Raw genomic sequence first — 18365 nt, forward strand, 5'->3', positions numbered from 1 at the left:
AAAAAATAAAAAATATTATTTTATTATTTATTATCTTAGGAATGTCGATTTTATTTTATATTATTTTTTACCTCTTATTTCATGTTTGCTTCTTTTGCTAATGGTCGTCATTGATGCTATAAATGTAGCCCTCCGAGAAGAAAGAAGAAGAGGATGAAGAAGAAGAAGATATTTAAGTTAAAAGAAAATTAAAATAAAATTATAAATAGTAAAAGAAAAATACAAATGGTAATCTTCTTTTTTTTTTGTATAATAATTAAATGGTGGATTTATCATAGAATCTTCCCATCAACAATTAAACTGTTGTGTAAGTTCCTCCCGCGTTCTTCCATTGCATTGGCTACAGCAGCATCAGCCCGCCGTCCACATCGTCACCAGCCCGTTGACTTGGCGATGGAGCTTCTCTCGGAGGAGAGGATCGTGAGCCGGATATAAGTCAAGGAAGGCCGTCAGATGAACTACGCCTTGCCCCTCCAACAGCTCATCGGGTCCGAAGTCAACAGCCTTCGTCACGAACCCGTGCGACGCACAGATCGGGGTCCACTGTCGCCAGACCCTAATATGGACGACCATCCGATGGATATGGAACAATGATTTAGCAGAGGATCCTTCTTGTGGTCGTCTGCTTTGATGCCCATCGCAACACAAGCCCTCCCCCTTCCCATCCATTACAGCCCTTCTATATATCAGTCGCTTAGATGGGCAAGGGCGGTGAAGTAAGCGGAGATGGGGCGAAGGTGGAGGAGGAGAACATGGCCGCCTGGTTGGTGGCTGTTAACACCCTCAAGATCCAACCTTTTCGACTCCCGCCTCTGGGTTTGGCCTCTCTTCCATTGCTCGATTGCTTCTATGGGTGGTATGATTAGCATTATACTGCTATCTAGTTTAGATGTTCTTACTCGGGACTCAATTTTGACCATGGAGTATGGATTCGAGCAGAAACATGGATCTTTCTTTCTTTTCTTCTTCCCTTTGCTGGAGTTGTCTTGACGCTTGTTTGATCGGGATTACTGATCAAAATCGAAATTTTCAGGGCCTCACGACGTTCGGGTGAGGATGAAGGCTGTCGGCATCTGTGGCAGTGATGTCCATCACCTCAAGGTTATTGAGTGCGAACATGTCACAAGTTGTGTATCAATTGAGTGCTAAATTGGGATGAATCAAATGATTGTCCCTTCTCATTTTCCTCTGAATACTGCAGACCATGAGGTGTGCCCATTTCGTTGTCAAAGAGCCCATGGTAATCGGGCATGAGTGTGCTGGTGTGATAGAAGAGGTGGGCTGCGAAGTGAAGTCCCTGGTTGTGGGTGATCGCGTGGCGTTGGAACCTGGAATCAGTTGCGGGCACTGCAAATACTGCAAGGGTGGCCGCTATAACCTTTGCCGCAGCATGAGGTTCTTCGGTTCACCCCCTGTCAATGGCTCCCTAGCTAATCAGGTGATCAGGCTTAGATTTTACTCGAAATATTATATTTGTTCTAAAATAAGAAGAAGCTGTAATGCCGAATCTAATCTTGAGGTAATTTGCTTTGTCTAATGAATAGGATTCCCTAGTAACATGATTAAGCAACAATCAATCAAGAATTACAACCAAGTCTCTATGATGTGTTTTTTATGTTGCTACTCATACAAGAGAAGGTTAAAATGCATAACAAACTTCTAAATCGAACCGTGTCTCTGTCTGTGCTCTTTGTTTCTTTTCAACATAAAGCTGTATACAAACAGGAGAATCATTATCGGGCCATCAGCTTCACAACCTTGTTAATAAGTTGATAATCTTCAGCTGCAAGTTATATTCTTGCTAATAATCATGCATCTTACCATATATTACATGCAACACAGCCTGTATAATTGCATCAAAATTTAGTTTTTAGAAAAAATATTGTGCACTGTTGCTGGTTTGGGAATTAATAATAAACTTGTCCTGCATTTACAGGTGGTACATCCTGCTAATTTGTGTTTTAGGCTCCCCGAGAACGTGAGCTTGGAGGAAGGGGCAATGTGTGAGCCCCTTAGTGTTGGGATTCATGCTTGCCGTCGTGCTAGTGTAGGTCCGGAGACTAATGTGCTAATTATGGGTGCTGGCCCGATAGGGCTGGTTACGATGCTTGCAGCTCGAGCTTTTGGTGCTCTACGGATCATCATGGTGGATGTTGATAGTTATCGCCTATCTGTGGCAAAATCTCTTGGTGCAGATGACTTTGTAAAAGTTTCTACAAACAGTCAGGTTTTTGCCTATTTAGTCACTTAAATCAAGAAGCAGTAGTGCATATATTGTGCTATTTAGTCACTTTTATTTTTAGTCTGCACATTCTTAAACACAACAACAACACCAATAGCAAGCTGTGATGTCCCCAACTATTTGCAGTCAGTTTACCTTGATGCTATGATTGTCGTAAGTTACGAATATTTATGACATTACCCAACTAGAAATTCTCTTGTCATCAATACTTGGAAGCAACTTTAACCAGACAGGTATTATCATTTGTCATGCTTGAATTTTAAGCAATAGATTTCCTTTATGTCTGTGCAGCATACCCTTCATCATAGTTATTGCATTTTATTGAGTTTATAGGGGATGCCAGCGTTAGTGGTCGCTTGTGTTGTGGCCTCTAACACAATTACTTCTGTAGGACGTAGATGAAGAGGTTATTCAGATACAACAGGCTATGGGCAATGATATCGATGTGAGCTTTGACTGTGCTGGGTTTAGCAAAACAGTGTCAACTGCCTTGAATGCCACCCGTGCTGGTGGTAAAGTTTGCCTCATAGGTATGGGACGTAATGAGATGACTGTCCCCCTTACTCCTGCCGCAGCAAGGTATAACCTTCTGCATGACTGATCTGTGGAAAGTGTTAGATGCTTGAGAGATATTATTGAACATATGAAAGAATAATACATGACTTGATAATAGACGTTGATTCGTTATTGGCTGATAATAAGTTCCTTATGTATGTTGGTTGCAGAGAGGTGGATGTCATCGGCATTTTCCGCTACAAGGATACTTGGCCACTATGTCTTGAGTTTTTGAGGACTGGAAAGATCGATGTCAAGCCTCTGATAACACACAGATTTGGGTTCTCCCAGGAGGAGCTGGTGGAAGCCTTTGAAGTTAGCGCTCGCGGTGGTGATGCTATAAAAGTGATGTTCAACCTCTAGCTTCCAAGACATATTGGTCATCAAGTGCTTGTAGCAGTTAAGCTTGTCTGGAAAGAGTTGTGATTGCAGGAAGATGATGGTGGTGATGCTCTAAATTGATGTTGAAACTCCTGCTGAAAGACATGGTTATCAAGTGTTTGTAGTGTGTTCATGTCATTGCAGTTCTTCTAAGAAGATGTTGGTGATGATGCTATGAATTTGATGTATAAATTATAAATTGTAGCAGCATCAAAAAATGGTCATCAAGTGCTTGTAGCAGTGTTCTTCGATAAAAGGGGTTGATTTGATCAAACAAAATGATATGGTGATTGAATGCTTCCTTCGCCTTGGTTAATCCCTTTTACAACACATTGGGTGATTAGAATTTGAGCTACAAAATACATTTTTGATTAAAAGAATATGGTCGTGTACATGATTTCATGCGACTTAGGTGGTATGACGCCCTTGTAATATCTGTTGACAAAGGATTAGCCTCTTTGAGACCTCATTCAATCTCTTAGAAGACAAGAATTAGCTAATACATGGGTAACTATTATCATTGTTCTATCGAAACATAATTGGAGATCACATAAGCATAATCGAGATCACATAAGCATAATCAAATAAAAAAACTTCATTAGCAACCGAAAACACATATACTTTACGCATAAATGGTTATGCAACATTATTTACAAGGTCATAAAATAATCTAATCTTGAAAACCACCTATAAAACAGGAAACTAATCCAAACATATCCGACGTAAGAGATCATAAATGGTGAATTATACTTGCAATTTGAAGTATCATGAGTTTCTTATTTTCAAAAATAAATAAAAAATGATGAATGACTATCTTGAGAAATCTTAGGATATTTTACTTAAAATTTTTTTTTACTATTAGATTTTTAACTTATTGTGCCCCTTAATTATAATTATATATATATATATATATATATATATATATATATATATATATATATATATATATATATATATATATATATAATATGCTGTCATGATCACAACGAAAAGCTACAATTAATTACACATTAACACTACATGCATTTGATACTAGTCCTTTTAATGATGACAATTCATGTCTATGAGTGGACCATATCACCACATTCGTATTGTGTGAGCATTGGTTCTTCCCATCCAACAATAACATCATTCTTTACCAACGCATCGTACCACTGGACGCACAATGTGGGGTCTACCACCATCAACCGTGGTGCACAACGGGTAAGTTTTACTAAGGTAGACTTCGAGCTCAGTTAGAGGATCGTGTGGCGGATAAGGAACAATGATTGAGAGTATCTCTCTTCCGCGCCGCTAATCCGTCTTTATGGTCATCTGTTCTGATCCCCGTCGCTATCGGAGCCCTCCTCCTTGTCCTCCCTTGAAGCCCTTCTATATAGCAACCACCGTCAGTGCATCAGCAGATCGGCATTCACAGAGATGGGGAAGGGCGGAGAAGGAAGCGGAGATGGGGCGAAGGTGGAAGAGGAGAACATGGCCGCGTGGTTGGTGTCTGTCAATACCCTCAAGATCCAACCTTTCCGACTCCCGTCTCTTGGTTTGGCCTCTCTTCCATCATCTCTTTCTTTTCTCGGCTTGATTTGCTTCTATACGGCTGTCTAGTTTAGATGTTCTTATTCGAGAACCGATCTTGAGTCCTTGACCATGGAATATGGATACGGGTACAAACATGGCTTTATTTTTCTTTTGGGGAAGGAGTTATCTTGACGATTGTTTGGTGGAGATTACTGATCAAAATCGAAATTTTTAGGGCCTTACGACGTTCGGGTGAGGATGAAGGCTGTCGGCATATGTGGCAGTGATGTTCATTACCTCAAGGTTAGGTTTGCTTACGGAATCCTTGCTATTTTGGTTTGAGAGAACAGCGATTTGGATGAATCGAGTGATGTCCCTTCTCATCTTGTCTGAGAACTGCAGACCCTGAGGTGTGCCCATTTCGTTGTCAAAGAACCCATGGTAATCGGGCATGAGTGTGCTGGGGTAATAGAAGAGGTGGGCAGCGAAGTGGAGTCCCTGGTTGTGGGTGACCGCGTGGCGTTAGAACCTGGGATCAGCTGCTGGCGCTGCAAATACTGCAAGGGTGGCCGCTATAACCTTTGCCCTGACATGAAGTTCTTCGCAACACCCCCTGTTCATGGCTCCCTAGCTAATCAGGTGCCAAAGCTTAGATTTTACCCAAAATATTCTATTTGTGCTAAAATAAATAGGAAAAGAAGCTGTAATTCCAATTAGAATTTTGGAGGTAATTTGCTTTATCTAATGAGTAGGATTTCCTCATAACATGATTAAGAAGAAAAATAAAGAATTACAATCACGTCTCTATACTTTTGTTTTCTATGTTGCTGAAGAAGATGACAATGCATTAAGAAACTTAATAAATGGATTCTCCACTTTCTCTTTTTTTGTTTTGAACATAAAACGCATCGTTGTTGATGTGTTGATAATCTTCAGCTATAAATTCTATTGTTGCTAATAATCATGGATCTTATCATATGATATGCTTGCAATGCAACCTGTATGACTTGCATGAAAAATTAGTTTCAAAAAGTAATGTGCACAGTTGCTGGTTTTGGAATTAATGAAAATTTGTGCTGCATTTACAGGTGGTACATCCTGCTGATTTGTGCTTTAAGCTTCCTGAGAATGTGAGCTTGGAGGAAGGGGCAATGTGTGAGCCCCTTAGTGTTGGGATCCATGCTTGCCGTCGTGCTAATGTAAGTTCAGAAACTAATGTGCTAATTATGGGTGCTGGGCCAATAGGGTTAGTCACAATGCTCGCAGCTCGTGCTTTTGGTGCTCCACGAATCATCATAGTGGATGTTGATGGTTATCGTCTATCTGTTGCAAAATCTCTTGGTGCAGATGACGTTGTAAAAGTTTCTACAAGCAATCAGGTTCTTGTCTATTCCGTCGCTTTCATCAAGAATTAGTAGTGCAGTATATTGTGCTATTTAACTTTTTGATCTACTGCACAATAATTTCCTTATCTTTTCTAATCTGCAAATTCTTGAACATGATTTATAAGCTTTTTGATATGACATATCGTATTATCTAATGTAGCATTTTGTTCAAACATTGGTTGGCTTCTATATTTCATATTGTTCTGGTCCAATTTATCTTTGTTTGTAGTGTCATATGATCTATTTTCAGCACCCTATGTGTCTCTCTTTGTTAAGATCGATTTTTGAATTCAAATTTAATGATAAGTTCTGCAGAAATTCCATCAACTTGACTTGAATCATATACTCCATCACCTTTATCAATGTTGCTATTGTCATGATCATGCTTTGAGTTGATACAAATAACAAAAACAATCCGTTATGGGTCCATACGTGGATGCTTTGAGTTGATATGAATTAGAAGTCTCTTTTTACCCCTGAAACTAAGACCACTCACTGATCATAGATGAGGTGCGTATGATTATTCTTTCTACTCACACTAGATTGGTCCAACTTGTTCCCAAGTTTTTATCTGCCTGATGTATGTCAGAATTTAAATGATGGTTGCATCACAGGGTTAAAGCTATGTTATTAGGTGGTATTTGGGCATCTGTTGATAACTTATTTATTCTAGTTGATGTCAGAATGTTTCCTATTAGATGCATGGTACAGCAAAAGCTTTTAAGCAAGTTGATGTTCTTGTTTTCTGGCATAGTGTTTGTGGATTGTTCTTAGTAACGTTGGAGAACTGGAAGAAGCGACTTGTCAATTGAGAGTAAATGTGAAAGTTGTTCACAACCTTTTATTTCATGCAGAAGCCAATGCATGATCCTATATGAATATATATGTGAATTCATAAAGACATATCCTGGTTTGAAATTAATAACAAAATTGGATTGGTTGGGTTCAATCTAAGCTGCAGTTGGTGCCAGGCTGGATGATGCTTCTTATCTAGGTTAAAGATTCTGCTAATAGATAAAAGCTGTTAGAAGACATGAAGATCAAGGTTGGAGTAGTGAAAAATCACATCAAAAGCACACCACAGTGAAACCAATGTAATTATTCATGACGCATCAAACAAAGCTTGGAAGTAACAAATTTGGATGTGTTCTGCATTTTTCTCCATGAAGTTATCTGATCCCAAAAGATGGAGATGGATGTATGTGTCTGAAGGATGGGTATTTTCAGCTCTTCATGTTAGGTGTGTAAATGACATGCTATAAAAATGCGGACTTAATTAGATATTCTCTTGCCATCAATGCTAAAAGCAACTCCAACAAGATAGGTATTGTCACTTGTCATGCTTGAATTTGTTTAGGTAATGGAACAGATTTCCTTTTTGTCTGTGCTGCATGCTCTTCATTGTAGTTGCTTTTTATTGTGTTTATTGAGGATGTCACCGCTATTAGTTGCTTGTGGTGTGGCTGTCTAACACAACTTACATCTATAGGACATAGATGAGGATGTTGTTCAGATACAAAAGGCTATGGGCAGTGACATTGATGTGAGCTTTGACTGTGCTGGGTTTAGCAAAACAATGTCGACAGCCTTGAATGCCACCCGTGCTGGTGGTAAAGTTTGCCTTGTAGGCATGGGACATAATGAGATGACTGTCCCCCTTACTCCTGCCGCAGCAAGGTACAACATTCTTCAAGACTGACCTATGAAAACTTTTACATATGATCGAACATTTGAAAGAATAGTTTTGATATCAAACTGTAAAATCTTATTAGTAAAGATTTAGAATATGACATGATGAGAGAAGTTGATTCGTTACTTGCTGATTATAAGATTCCTTTGTATGTTTTTCACAGAGAGGTGGATGTCGTTGGCATTTTCCGCTACAAGGAAACTTGGCCACTATGCATCGAGTTCTTGAGGAGTGGAAAGATTGATGTCAAGCCTCTGATAACACATAGATTTGGATTCTCTCAGGAGGAGGTGGTGGAAGCCTTTGAAGTCAGCGCTCGCGGTGGTGATGCCATAAAAGTGATGTTCAACCTCTAGCTTCCAAGACATGGTGGTCATCAAGTGCTTATAGCAGCTAAGCTTGTCTAATAAGAGATATGCTAAGATGTCAACGCAGTTCTGCTAAGAATATGGTGGTGGTGATGCTCTAAGTTTGATGTTGAAACTCCAGCTGCCAAGACATGGTCATCCAGTGTTGGTAGTGTTCGAGTGAGTTTATGTTGCAGTTCTGCCGAGGAGATATTGGTAATGATGCTATAAATTTGATAGTTCAGATTCTAGTAGAGTCGAGACATGCTAGTGTTTGTAGCATATTTCTTCAAAAGGGGTTGATATGATAGTATATATATATATATATGTTGTGTTTGAGAACATATTTACATTTTAAATATACAATTAGAGAATAAAAGTTTGAGTAAACATACAGTTATAGAATGTTTTAGGTGTTTGATAAGTAATAGATGAAGACTGTGTTTTATATATGCATTGACGTAATTATTGTTGGGTAAAATTAAATTATATCTCAACAGTACATTAAATAATTTATTCTTTTAATATTTTTAATATTTATTCAAAATTAAATATATTTTTTATTCAAATTAATTAGTAAATGATATATATATATATGCAATCTTATAAAAAATTTTGTTTCTTAAATAAAAATATAATCATATAAATAAATATATTTTTTTTAAAAAAAATAAATAATTAAAAATGCATCTTATAGAAATATAAATTATGTTGATTTTTTATTAAATCATTTTAGTAATCTTATAATTTTAGATAATGTCATAGGGTATTCTAAAAATCTAAAATTTATATTAGCATCTCGAAAATATTAAAATACTAATACTATCCTAAGGTAACATTAGCATTTGAGCATTTCAAAATCTTGATTAGATATGATTTTTAAAAAAATTATGAAACAAATATAAATTCATATTTGAAATATGCATTTCAAATATATAGCTCTGCATTCACTAAAATGAACTGCTTATGATCTTCCTTGGGTTGACTTTTGCCTTTTTTAGAGTTTTTTTGGTCCTTGGTGTCATCATCAATTCTTTTTGTGAAATACATGTTGGTGTAAAAGAGTAATGAATTGAATTGGTTCATGGGAATTTTATGACCATATTAAAATTAATTTAAACTTAAATATATTTTAGTTTAGCATTAAGATTAATAGATATATTATTTTATCAAATTGAATCATGATAAATAATATTAAAATCAAGGACATAGGCAAGTTGTAAATGAGATGAGATTAGATAAACATCATGATGTAAAGCCATCACTTAGTCATTGTAATATTCATGTTAGGTTAATAGATTGCAGCACTATATATTATATTCATCCTTAACGACGATTAGTTCCATATTAGAAGTTAAATAATGATTAAATTGATATATAAGATCTTGATGAACATTCATATTATTATTATTATTATTATTATTAACTTAAACTTTGATATTAAATTAAATTTTAATTGTATCTTAAGATGGGAATTATATTCTATTTTTCCTAATCAAATATCATAAATGCGAATCCTCATTTCGATTTCTATTTGATGGTCGGATCCTGTGCAGCAAGTGCCATCGAGCCATTCACGAATCTCAAAGGCTTACCCGCTATATCCGATCAAGTCGCCATCGTACCGGGGTGAACCGGCGGAATCGTCAACCGGGTTTAAACCGTTCTCCTCCTCGTCCTCTTCGTTCGCCGCCGTCTCCTCGCCCGAGATGGGCGTCGGCGGTAACTTCTGGGACCTGTTGAAGCCCTACGCGCACAATGAAGGGGTCGACTTCCTCCGGGACAAGCGCGTCGCCGTCGACCTCTCCTTCTGGCTCGTCCAGCACGAGGCCGCCATCCGAAGCAGGAGCCCCCGCGCTCGGAACCCTCACCTCCGCACCACCTTCTTCCGCACCGTCGCCCTCTTCTCCAAGGTTCGGTTTCTCGATCCGGCTTCCCCCACCCCCCCTCCTTTCCTCAAGGGAAGATGGCCGATTAGGGTTTATGATCCGTGGAATATTTGGTTAGATGGGGGCGTATCCGGTGTTCGTGGTGGACGGAGCGCCGTCGCCGTTGAAGGCGCAGGCGAGGATCGAGCGCTTCTTTCGGATGTCGGGGTTGGACCCCACGGCGCTGCCGAAGCCCGTGGAGGACGAGGAGGGGGAGGCAAGTCCAGTGAAGCAGCGGAATCAGGCCTTCACCAGATGTGTGCGGGAATGCATGGTGAGCTGAAAATGATTGCATTTTCTGTATTCACAATGCACTTGTCATGGCCTCCTCTTGATGGTTGCTTATTAATTGCTTGTTTTCAAGATTTACTTCAGAGGTAGGCAAAACCCCAGAGAAAAAATAGAAACCTACAGAAAGAGAGAAGATGAATTAATGGAATACTTTTCTAGTTAATATTGATTTACACTTGTACACTACCCACACCGACTATTATTCTTACTGCTAGAGTAATTGCGTGCATGGTGCTTCATGGTCGCCTGCACTTAGACCATGGATGAACAAGCCAATCGAATGTGCATTACACAAAGTCATGTTCATCATTTACACAATTTTTTCATTTGTCATTTCATAATTTATGATTCTTCTGATGTTAAGATCATACTATCCAAAGTTCCTCTTCGTTTATCATAAATCAGAAGATATAATTCATCAAAATTGGCGTATTCTTGCCCAAAATAAAAAGAATTTCCTCACACATTGGTTTTCGTTTGACCAATGTGATTGCACATTAAAATAAATTGCCTGTCATTTCATAAATATGCCGACAGATGTGAGCATGCTGGAAGGCTCTTTTGGATGATACTGCCATTATCACCCTTGCATTAATGGTTTGGCATGTTATTCTCCCCCATGGTATGTGCTTACATCTGTTGGACACCATTTAGGCAAGATGCAAGGATGACACACTAATATGACTAGAAAGTATCCGTTGATTGCTATGAATGATAAGGCATGCTTTATATTTTGTGCACTTTAATGTTTTACAAGTCATAACACTAGATATGTTGGAATATTATGCATCCAACTCATCCATTTTTTACATCCTTGGTTTTTAGAATAAAGGTTGTTTTGCCAACTGAATTCCTACATTTCTTGACTAGGTAAAATTGGGTATCCTATGTTTTCTTGATACTTTTCTGTGTTAACTGTGTTGTAGATGTTGGATAGTCTTTGGAATTTCGTTTTCCTGGTAGGAGTTTGTACACTCCGTGTTTTGATAATTTATTGATTTTATATTTGTATCTTCTTTAAGGATGCAGTTTTTCTAAAATAACTGGAGTAGTCATATATGCGCAATGCTTTTCAATAATAGGAGCTCCTCAGACTTCTAGGAATGCCTGTTTTAGAAGCTCGTTCAGAAGCTGAAGCTCTCTGTGCACAACTAAATAGTGAAGGTCATGTGGATGCTTGTATCACTGCTGACAGCGATGCCTTTCTTTTTGGAGCCACATGCGTCATAAAGAGACTAAGATCTAACTCTAAAGTAAGGAATACGTCTTTTATGCCCAGTCATATTTGATTTACTGAAGTACATTCTCATCTTTATCTGCTTTTGTCGTCATCATGCATATTTGATTTTCCACCCTAACATGCATAAGCGTCACACTTTATCAGGAACCATTCGAATGCTACAATGTATCAGATATTGAAGCAGGCCTGGGTTTGGGAAGAAAACAGCTGATAGCCATTGCTCTTTTGGTTGGCAGCGATCATAATTTACATGGGGTCCCTGGTTTTGGGGTTGATACTGCTGTTCGCTTCGTCCGGTTATTTAATGAGGATGAGATTTTGAATAGGTAACTGCCAGATTGATCTTTGGCCTTGTTTTTACTTGTTTAGATGTTATGATCAATTAGGCAAATGTTTTCTTTTGACAATTTTGGCATGTTTTACAGGTTATTGGAGATAGGCAAGGGGGACATAGACCTAGTAAATGGAATTACGAAGTCACCCAGTTCAAGTATGGGTTCTGGAAATGTAAGATCCCCACACTGCTCAAACTGTGGTCATCCAGGCAGCAAAAGTGCTCACCTCAAAATTGCTTGTGAGTACTGTGTTACTAATGGTTCTCGGAACTGCTTGAAAAAGTCTTCTGGTTTCAAATGCACATGCTCCAGCTGTGCTGAGGTACGTTTTATTTCTGATTGCCTCATTAACCTAGTCTGTCCTCGTTTTTTCTTTTTTGTCTTTAAGCAGTTTAACATTGACTTGTCTCTCAAGAGCATCGTAATTATTGTAAAATAACTGTTACTCGTCTTTGCCCTCCCTTGTTGTCTACTTGTTTTCTCTTGTACCTTCTTTTGAGTAAATTTGTGATCTTGGTTTGTAATGGCAGGAGCGCAAGTTCAAGGTGCATCAAAGACATGAAAATTGGCAAATCAAGATGTGCAAGATCATTTCTGCTGAGCCGAAGTTTCCGAACAATGAGATCATTGCATTATTTTTAGCTAACAACCATGGGTATTACAGCGGTAAAAGTTCTAAAATTGTGAATTTTATCATGGTGTTGGTGGTCCCCTAAAAAACAGGAAACCTTCATTATGCATAAATTGATGTGCTAGGTCTTATAGAAATTATTGATGTAAAAGTTCTCTTCTTTTTTCTTCTGACTGTGGTTTGTAGTACAGTAGTTGGGATTAGTCCTTGTGAGGAGCCTTTTTTGTTTTATGTCATAAATCTAGCGAAATATACCAGCCCTGTGCATACTTTATAGCAATATTATCATACATGGCCAAGGGTTTGAATTCTTTGGAGGTGTGATGCTGTCCCTCTGCATTAATTAATGATGTTGATTTTTCTCCTAATGGTTTTCTATTTGAGGTGTCCTTTCTGTGAAAGTGACTACAGATTTAACTTGTTTGGGGCAACCAACAAATATATTGTTAAATACTTGACTTAATAATCAGTCCATAATATAGTCTTTAGTATGACAGTATGTGTGAACATGAATTGGTTCAGAATTGTTCCTCATCCAGAGTTTGGACACCTATAGTAAGCTTGGTAATGAGTGAGATATTAGTTATCATTGTCTGTAGTGCCTTATATCATGAATGGGTAGAATTATCTCAAAGCAGCTATAGACCATGTAGCTCCTGTAGACAAGAATTGTTGCATGTACTTCAAATTTTTTTAGCCATTTGGAGAAGATGTTGTACATAGGTTTATTGCATTGGGTTCTAGAGTTTATTTTGTATGGGCTCCTCACAGTATTTGTTTTTGTTTCGTATTGGATGACTGCTTCAGAGATTCTGAGTTATGGATTCAAATACCAGTATACAACCAAACCCCATAGTGGTATAGAAAATTTGTATCTGTTATATATATATATATATATATGTTATGTGTATGTTACTCTCAACTGCATACACTTCATACAAGTACATGTTGCATGCTGGTTTTTATTTCCTTGGTTTGATGTAAAACCGGTAACAAGTGCCATGGAATTTGTGCAGTTCTTTCAGGCATTTACAAAAAGGAATACACAGTCATACCAAATCAAACATATATTAGTAGTTCACCACCGAGCGCAAGTGTAGGCTGTTCTTCAATCTTTATACTAGTGTAAGCAAAAGAATTTGCATAGCTGCATACAAGTACAGCTATGTGTGTTTGTGTGCGTGCGCGCGTGCGCTAGCATACACTGCATACGAGTACATGTTACGTGCTGGTTTTTATTTCCTTGGTTTGATGTCAATCCTGTAACAAGTACCATGGAATTTGTGCAGTTCTTTGAGGTGAGACATGATGCATTTACAAAAAGGAATACAAGGTCATACCAAATCAAACACATATTTGTAGTCCACCACCGAGTGCAAGTATATGTTGTTTTTCAAACTTTATACTAGTGTAAGCAAAAGAATTTGCATAACAGTTATGCTATTACCATTCATATTGATGGAAAAAGAGACATGCATATTAATGTGTAAACTTTATGTATGGCTCACATATTTTTCTAAGGTAAAGTTTAAATGCTTAGTAAGATAGTAATGATAAGTAGGGGTAGGTGAGCATTAACATTTATATTGATCGAAGTCAGTGAGCAGTCAATGCAACCTAAGGATGATTTAGATCAGTGTTCTAGGTGGCATTGTATTACCTTCCTGATGTCTCCAAGCCATTGCATGGAGCCTTCATAGAGCCTTGGTATCTAAGAACCTGCTGATTCTGTGTTATCCATTTAGAACAATTTAACTGATAGTTTTCACCACATTCCTTGTGATAACTATTGACTGTATACATTGCACCTGATGTATATGCCAGTTTAGTTCGGTTAAGGCTTTTTAAGTAAAACCATGGCCTACACACTGCTACTCTCCATTGCTGATGAAATTTAATATCCTGGTAACCTAATCCATGTTTTGTGCTTATAAAGCTAGATTTTGTTCAATATTGAAATGATGGATTGCAGTATATTGTGTCTCACATTAGCTTTTGTCAAGAGTTTGACATGGTCGGCATAACACAGCATACAAGGGCATGCAATGTGTTGATACTTGGGTGACAAGTTAAAATGTTCATATCCAATAATCATATTGGTTTTCATCTTCATGAGGTGTTCTTAAATGCCGAAACATTACTAAGGATGAGTTGAATAAATAACAAAATGGCAGCATACAAATTCTAATTTGCTTATTGCTGAACCATTTCCTAAATTTTGATGCTTTAATCTTTTCTAGTATCCTGAAGATTGAAAATGTTATTTGGACAGTTTCTGTTCCGATAGAATCATCTCCAAGATTACATTGACTATCTTCCTTTCATGATTCAGTATGTTCTGTCATTTTACCACCTTATGTTAGACTCATGATTAATCTCTCAACCTTTGTTTTCACCTATAAAAGATTGTTGCTTAGTCAATTATAATGTACTGTGCAGAAAAGGATGGCCCATCGCTTAGCTGGGATAAGCCTAAAGTTGAGGATCTGATTGACTTCCTAACTTATTACCAGCACTGGGAGCCATCTTATATTCGGCAGAGGATGATTCCCATGTTGTCTACTGTGTACTTGAGAGAAATGGCCTCAACTCAGAATGAGAGCTCACTGCTAAATGACCAATATAAGTTTCACTCCATTCTGCGGGTGAAGATAAGTCATGGTCATCCTTACTACTTGGTCAAATGGAAGAGAGCTGCCATCAATACTGTCGTTCATAGTGTCTCCACTGAGCAAACTGAAGTCGACCAGACCCAATTATCGGGATCCATTGAGTCAACAGATCCATTAGATGAGCCAGATGTTCCAACAATTCTTGTGGATAATGGATGCTGGTTTCTCTTGACTGATGAAAACATAAATCTTGTACAAGCTGCATTTCCCAAAGAGGTCAACAACTTCATGGAAGAAAAGGTACGCACTATTCTTTACTTGTTCATAACAATCTTCTATGTTGTTAGTTGTAACATTTATTCCAGTAATAAGGTATTTCTAGGGCGACATGTTTGCTCTCTGTGTTTATTTGTCAATCAGGAGGGTACGGTGTCCTTGGACATCAATGTGTTGCTTATGAGCACATTGCTTATGAGCTGATCGCTTTTAACCTGATATACAAAAACCAACAGGACAATCTTCTAAATCTTTTACTTATGCTATTTTGTATCTAAGGTCCTTGAATTAATGACTCAGTCAACACAAAGTTCAAATAGTCAAATTGGATTGGGAAATCAGAAGGTTAGTATGTTGGTATCAAGTTACCATCCATATACTTGGCTGTGTTTCGACCAGATTACTGGATTTGCTTCTTTTCAGTTTTCAGATTAAATTTGTCAGTATATGCTAGTAATTCTTATGTTATAGCAATAATAGTAGGCACCTGCTTCCCAGAATGTTCGTTAGCTTTTTTACCGAGCTAACAGAATCCTAGTTTGAGAAGGAAGAAAGTCTGGTTGCTTGGGGTATTGGCTTCGGAGTACAGCTTGTTTGTCAAAATTTTTTTACAGTTTCAAAGGGTCACTGACCTTTTACTATTTCTGGTTTCTTTTATCCTCTATTGCAACTTATGTTTGCTTTTCTTCTCCTCCTTTGATGCCTCTATTCTTCTAGTATTCTATGTTTCTTGCTATTAATCAGAAGTATTGGAATTTATTTTGTTGATGACGTTGCAGATCTGTTGCTACTTTCAGATTGTACTTAAATCAGAAGTATTGGAACATATTAGCACTTCAATTTATAAAAGATTATTAAGTATTTCTTATTTTAGGACCGTTTAATTCTATCCTTCAAGTAAATCTTGGACCTCACAGATTTAATCTATCTTGTAAGGTTCACTTTTAGTTCTCCAACTTTGGGAAATTTTTGATAGGTTTCTGTATATTAAGAGGTTCAATTGTCAAACTTTGCAGGGGTCAGAAGAATTTAGATCAAAACAGAGCAAATATATGTACAAAGCTGGTATGTCTGACAAATTGGCACCTTCTAAATCCACTGGCGTCCAACTTAGCATCACCGAGTTTTACCGTTCAGAAAAAGTATTGGCTCAACCTGCATTGGGTGATGACTCAGAGAAGAAATCAGGCAAAGGCAAGTCACCAGGAGATCATAGAAGGAAGTCAGATGATGTGGATAAGAACTTACCCAAATCTGTTCGGAGACGCCTCTTGTTCGACTAGCTTGTGTCCGTTCTCTTCTTAGTTTAGATTTTGCTTTCGTGTCTGTATAGCTATTTTGCTTGTTCTGCGCTTTCATGTATATTATGAAGAAATGATGTTAAATGTGGCAGCCTCTTCTTTCGCCCAACCCATTTTGAGAATTAGTGATCGAAGTATATGATACAAAGCCTGACCAATTAAGTTCTTTTGACATTTGAATTGTTGTAATTGGCTTCTTCAGCTCATTTACCACTAAGAAAACGGTGGAGAAAGATGGGAATCACTACCATTGTAGGTAGCAGATGTGCAGGTATGCATCTTCTTTTACTCTCTCCTGGAATATTCTTCCTTATAACGAGACCTGTACCTTTTTGACAGTGACAGGGCTTCCTTTTCTTGCCTCGATAGAATGCTGCCCATCAATATTGGATCCTACGATGTGAGAGGGCATCAGGCAGATGTTGACAGAGATCTTTGCATAAGCTGGTAATCTATTCAACCCCTCATAAACATATCTATCTCATGTGAAGAAATCGTATGTAATTTATCATGTTCCTAATCTGTACCATAAAAAAAAAATATCGGCTACTTTAACTCGTTGTCATTCTCCGTCGTCAGATGGAGTGGCTCCAGAGTGGCACGTCAGCGCCTGCGTCCACGTCGTCCCAGTTACACCCACCGTTGGGCGGCGGCTCCACCAGCAGCAACCCTTCCGCCATCCCGGAGTAGTAACCGAAGCCCAAATCCATGTCGTCGTAAGCCATCGCATCGATTGCGTCTCCTCCTCCGGTATCCTCTTCCGGCGACATCGTTGAAGTCGTGGCCGCTGCCGATGATGCTGCTGCAGAGGTCTTCCCCTCCTTTGCATCGCCGTTGGAGTCCGACGGCGGCCGGAACGCCTCCGCCGCCTCCGCTGCGGCCCGTGCGATGTCCCGGGGGCCGGAGAACGAGGGCGGCACGCGGAGCCGCCACGCCGAGTCAGCGAAGTTGAGGCAGGCGGAGCGGCCCCGGAGCATCATCGCCGCGACGTCGTGCGCCCGCGCCGCCATATCGGCGGTGGGGAACGTGCCCACCCAGATCCTGGACTTCTTGTTGGGTTCCCGGACCTCGCAGACCCACCGTCCGGCGGCGCCCCGCTGGCGGACGCCCCTGTACACCGGGTGGCGCGTCTCCCGGAACTTGGTCCGCCCCGCGGGCCGCTTCGGCGGCGCCTGCGACACCGTTGGGTAGGACCACGTCTCCCGTGATCCCGAGGCGGACGCGGCGCCGTCTTCGCCACCAGAGAAGGTCTCCATGCTTCGGCTATGACGCTTTGTTCCGGAGTGTGCGGTGGAGCGACTGAAGAGGTGTGTCTTGTTGTTGGGGAAGAAGGGGCAGAGCCATGCGGGCATAGATATACACACAGCGGCAAGCGGCGACGTCGCCCTCGCAACGCGGGAACAACGACGACAGCTGGATCAAGCCGAGCAGAGACCTTCGACTTCACTCCACTCTTTTCCTTCTCGAGGATAGAATGGTAATGGCGTGCTCTACCTTCGCGACACAGGTGGCCGTCGCGTCTGCGCTGGCATTACCGTACTTGTCCAACGACAGGGGCGGTGCGGGCTGTCGTCAGAGCCCGGCGCTGCCGGGACTGGACTCGGGGTGGTCAAAGGTAAAAGCCTCTGCTGCAGGA

General features: G+C 39.5%; 4 protein-coding genes across 6 annotated transcripts; 3 read left to right on the forward strand and 1 right to left on the reverse strand.

Moving 5' to 3' along the window:
- The first annotated feature begins 363 nt into the window (after positions 1-363).
- LOC135610739 (sorbitol dehydrogenase-like) lies at positions 364-3494 on the forward strand. Of its 2 annotated transcripts, none has more exons than XM_065105600.1 (6): positions 364-856; positions 1034-1101; positions 1202-1438; positions 1937-2227; positions 2634-2821; positions 2968-3494. In XM_065105600.1, the coding sequence occupies exons 1-6, from the start codon at positions 727-729 to the stop codon at positions 3158-3160; spliced, it is 1107 nt and encodes a 368-aa protein (XP_064961672.1). In that variant the 5' UTR covers positions 364-726; the 3' UTR covers positions 3161-3494. The 2 variants fall into 2 exon arrangements, with proteins under 2 accessions (XP_064961672.1, XP_064961673.1); XM_065105601.1 differs by having other exon boundaries at positions 372-816.
- Positions 3495-4469: 975 nt separating this feature from the next.
- On the forward strand, positions 4470-8459 carry LOC135610740 (sorbitol dehydrogenase-like). 2 transcript variants are annotated; one of them, XM_065105603.1, is made up of 6 exons: positions 4555-4715; positions 4929-4996; positions 5096-5332; positions 5782-6072; positions 7568-7755; positions 7932-8459. In XM_065105603.1, exons 1-6 carry the CDS (start codon positions 4598-4600, stop codon positions 8122-8124), a joined length of 1095 nt encoding a protein of 364 aa, XP_064961675.1. In that variant the 5' UTR covers positions 4555-4597; the 3' UTR covers positions 8125-8459. The 2 variants fall into 2 exon arrangements, with proteins under 2 accessions (XP_064961676.1, XP_064961675.1); XM_065105604.1 differs by lacking the exons at positions 4929-4996; positions 5096-5332 and having other exon boundaries at positions 4470-4715.
- A 1197-nt stretch (positions 8460-9656) lies between these two features.
- Positions 9657-17123, forward strand: LOC135610741 (flap endonuclease GEN-like 1). The gene is made up of 9 exons (XM_065105605.1): positions 9657-10028; positions 10123-10317; positions 11417-11587; positions 11719-11900; positions 12000-12231; positions 12440-12575; positions 14980-15452; positions 16445-17000; positions 17069-17123. Exons 1-8 carry the CDS (start codon positions 9825-9827, stop codon positions 16709-16711), a joined length of 1860 nt encoding a protein of 619 aa, XP_064961677.1. The 5' UTR covers positions 9657-9824; the 3' UTR covers positions 16712-17000; positions 17069-17123.
- A 40-nt stretch (positions 17124-17163) lies between these two features.
- LOC103983246 (dehydration-responsive element-binding protein 1G-like) lies at positions 17164-18232 on the reverse strand. Its single transcript, XM_009400459.3, has one exon. It carries the CDS (start codon positions 18079-18081, stop codon positions 17305-17307), a length of 777 nt encoding a protein of 258 aa, XP_009398734.2. The 5' UTR covers positions 18082-18232; the 3' UTR covers positions 17164-17304.
- Between the last annotated feature and the right edge of the window lie 133 nt (positions 18233-18365).

This window comes from Musa acuminata, chromosome BXJ2-4 (assembly GCF_036884655.1).
Source record: "Musa acuminata AAA Group cultivar baxijiao chromosome BXJ2-4, Cavendish_Baxijiao_AAA, whole genome shotgun sequence".
In the NCBI taxonomy this organism is placed as follows: domain Eukaryota; kingdom Viridiplantae; phylum Streptophyta; class Magnoliopsida; order Zingiberales; family Musaceae; genus Musa; species Musa acuminata.

Excerpts from the sequence above, each read along its gene's own strand:
- LOC103983246 (XM_009400459.3), bottom strand. The coding sequence starts at position 18,081 with ATGCCCGCATGGCTCTGCCCCTTCTTCCCCAACAACAAGACACACCTC.
- LOC135610741 (XM_065105605.1), top strand. The coding sequence starts at position 9,825 with ATGGGCGTCGGCGGTAACTTCTGGGACCTGTTGAAGCCCTACGCGCAC. Across the intron at positions 10,318-11,416 it reads GATGTGTGCGGGAATGCATG|GAGCTCCTCAGACTTCTAGG; the intron begins GTGAGCTGAAAA and ends TTTCAATAATAG. Across the intron at positions 12,576-14,979 it reads CAACCATGGGTATTACAGCG|AAAAGGATGGCCCATCGCTT; the intron begins GTAAAAGTTCTA and ends TGTACTGTGCAG.
- LOC135610740 (XM_065105603.1), top strand. The coding sequence starts at position 4,598 with ATGGGGAAGGGCGGAGAAGGAAGCGGAGATGGGGCGAAGGTGGAAGAG. Across the intron at positions 5,333-5,781 it reads ATGGCTCCCTAGCTAATCAG|GTGGTACATCCTGCTGATTT; the intron begins GTGCCAAAGCTT and ends CTGCATTTACAG. Across the intron at positions 7,756-7,931 it reads CTTACTCCTGCCGCAGCAAG|AGAGGTGGATGTCGTTGGCA; the intron begins GTACAACATTCT and ends TGTTTTTCACAG.
- LOC135610739 (XM_065105600.1), top strand. The coding sequence starts at position 727 with ATGGGGCGAAGGTGGAGGAGGAGAACATGGCCGCCTGGTTGGTGGCTG. Across the intron at positions 857-1,033 it reads CTCGATTGCTTCTATGGGTG|GGCCTCACGACGTTCGGGTG; the intron begins GTATGATTAGCA and ends CGAAATTTTCAG. Across the intron at positions 2,822-2,967 it reads CTTACTCCTGCCGCAGCAAG|AGAGGTGGATGTCATCGGCA; the intron begins GTATAACCTTCT and ends TGTTGGTTGCAG.